The sequence below is a fragment of the Charadrius vociferus genome, unplaced genomic scaffold (genome assembly GCF_000708025.1).
Source record: "Charadrius vociferus isolate BGI_N301 unplaced genomic scaffold, ASM70802v2 scaffold2150, whole genome shotgun sequence".
Lineage (NCBI taxonomy): Eukaryota > Metazoa > Chordata > Aves > Charadriiformes > Charadriidae > Charadrius > Charadrius vociferus.
Window position 1 is genome coordinate 1,520 of NW_009646268.1, and position 2,328 is coordinate 3,847.

The following is a 2,328-nucleotide window of genomic DNA, read 5'->3' on the forward strand; positions in this document are numbered from 1 at the left end:
CATCTCCACCACTGTGCCCAAAGCCATGGCCAATTCCGTCTGGGACACCAGGGCCATCACTTTCACAGGATGTGTGGCACAGGTTTTTATGCTTTTCTTTCTGCTTGGAGCAGAGTTTTCCCTTCTCACGGTCATGGCCTATGACCGCTACGTTGCCATCTGCCACCCCCTGCACTACGGGACCCTCCTGGGCAGCAGAGCTTGTGTCCACATGGCAGCAGCTGCCTGGGGCAGTGGGGTTCTCAGTGCTGGGTTGCACACAGCCAATACATTTTCAGTCCCCCTCTGCCAGGGAAATGCCATAAACCAGTTCTTCTGTGAAGTCCCCCACATCCTCAAGCTCTCCTGCTCACGCTCAGACTACCTCAGGGAAGTTGGGCTTCTTATATTCGGTTCTTTTTTAGGTTTTGGGTGTTTTTGTTTTCTTGTGTTGTCCTATGTGCAGATCTTCAGGGCCGTGCTGAGGATCCCATCAGAGCAGGGACGGCACAAAGCCTTTTCCACGTGCCTCCCTCACCTGGCTGTGGTCTCTATGTTCCTCAGCACTGGCATGTTTGCCTACTTCAAGCCCCCCTACATCTCCTCCCCATCTCTCGATCTGGAGGTGTCTGTGCTGTACTCAGTGCTGCCTCCAGCAGTGAACCCCCTCATCTACAGCATGAGGAGCAAGGAAATCAAGAATGCCTTGTGCCTAAGATTTTAATAGGATCTACTTCAGATTGATACGGCATCCATTGTCCCACTGGGTCCCCCACTATATCCCAAGACAACCAGGACTAAGGTTTCATCATTTGCACAATTAGTGTTCATTTTTTGTTTTGTGGGGGACTTTTGATTTCCTTCTTTGTGTTTTTCTTTTTTTTTTTTTGTTGGGTTTTTGTTGTTGTTGTTTCCACTGGTGATATTTTTTATCTTAGCCTCTTACCTTTTGTTTTTCATGACCTTATGACCGGAGTTAGGGATTTGGGCTCCCTGTTTAGATGAACTCAATTAAAAATCCAGCAGAAAATGAGTTGTCTTGTCTTCCACCTCTTCAACTCTTATCTCAAGTTGGGCAAGCTTCCCGAGCATGCAGGAGGGGTTCAGGAGGCAAATGCCCATCTGCCCCATGGAGGATCAGCCCTGGGGGCCCTTGGGGCTGCCCCTGGTTGCCTCGCTGGGCACCCTGTCTCTGCCGCCTGCGAGTCGGGGCTGCTGCTCCCCTGCAGCCATGGCCAAGGTGTTGGTGTCCCCTCACATTCACACTGTCCTGCTGTGCCCTCCCCTTTGTGTTACCCCTAAGGTCTCGTGTAACTTGTGACAGTCCCGTTGTCTCTGCAGTGGCATGCCTGTGGCTGCGGGCAGGAGCACACCATGTGAACCACGGTGTACGAGCTGCCCTCCGTGCTGGAAGCACCAGAACTAAAATGGCTCCTGAGCAGGGTCCAGAGGCATGACACCTTTTCCAAACTGCTCTATGAAACCCACCCAAAGAGTTGCTCCCTCAAAAGGATTTGTGCCCTTCTGGGGTTCCGCATGGGTTCATGGGGACCAACTCAGAGTCCCAGGGGGATCTGTGAGGGACCAAGGGCTGCGTGAAGACCTTCCTTCTTGCTTGCACATGTCCACTCAGACAGCAACAGGTCTTTCACTAATCTGCCCAGCGCTGTCCCACCTGCACTGGGGCTGATGGCAGATGCCATCCTGAAGAGGAACTGGGAGCTGCCAGGAGAGCTCAGGGGATCTGCAGGGACAGTGTGTGAGTCTGGGTGGGCCGTGAGCGGCACCTCATAATATGAGTGACCATTCAAGGTTATATCTTCCAGAAGAAAAAATACACCTGTAGAGCCCATGGGCAAAGGAGGCCCCCGCCATGCCACAGAGGCTGTGAGGAGCCAGCAGGCAAACGGACTTAAGGCTGGAGAGTGGATCAGGACATCCTCTTGGAAAGCCTCTTTGGCTGGATCTAGTGCAGCCCTGCCCTGCCCTTTGTGCCATTGGAGACAGCCCTTGGTCCTGCCCGGCCCTGTCCTCTCTTCCTGAACCCAGAGGGGAGATGGAAACGGGCTCAGCAGCACTCATCCCTTTCTGGCTGGGTCTGCTCCCCAGCCCAACCATCCATGGGCACGACAAAGCTCTTTCTGCAGGCACCCACTCGGGGCCGGCTGCTCTGTCCCTGGAGCAGGACTCTTGTGCTGGCCTGGGGAGAGGGGCTGGCACTGAGGGGGCAGAGGCACTCTGTGGTGGGCACCTCCTGGACCTGAGACCAGGGCTCCTGCAGTGTCACTCACCTCCATTCCTCTTGCCATGGGACACCTCCAGCCCTGAGGCTAAAGGGAAGGCTGAGCT

General features: G+C 54.5%; 1 protein-coding gene across 1 annotated transcript; it reads left to right on the forward strand.

Moving 5' to 3' along the window:
* Positions 1-4: 4 nt before the first annotated feature.
* On the forward strand, positions 5-703 carry LOC104284818 (olfactory receptor 14C36-like; the record flags this gene model as incomplete). Its single annotated transcript, XM_009883228.1, has 1 exon — positions 5-703. A coding segment is annotated over one exon (699 nt), but the record flags the coding sequence as incomplete, so codon positions are not given.
* Positions 704-2,328: the final 1,625 nt, after the last annotated feature.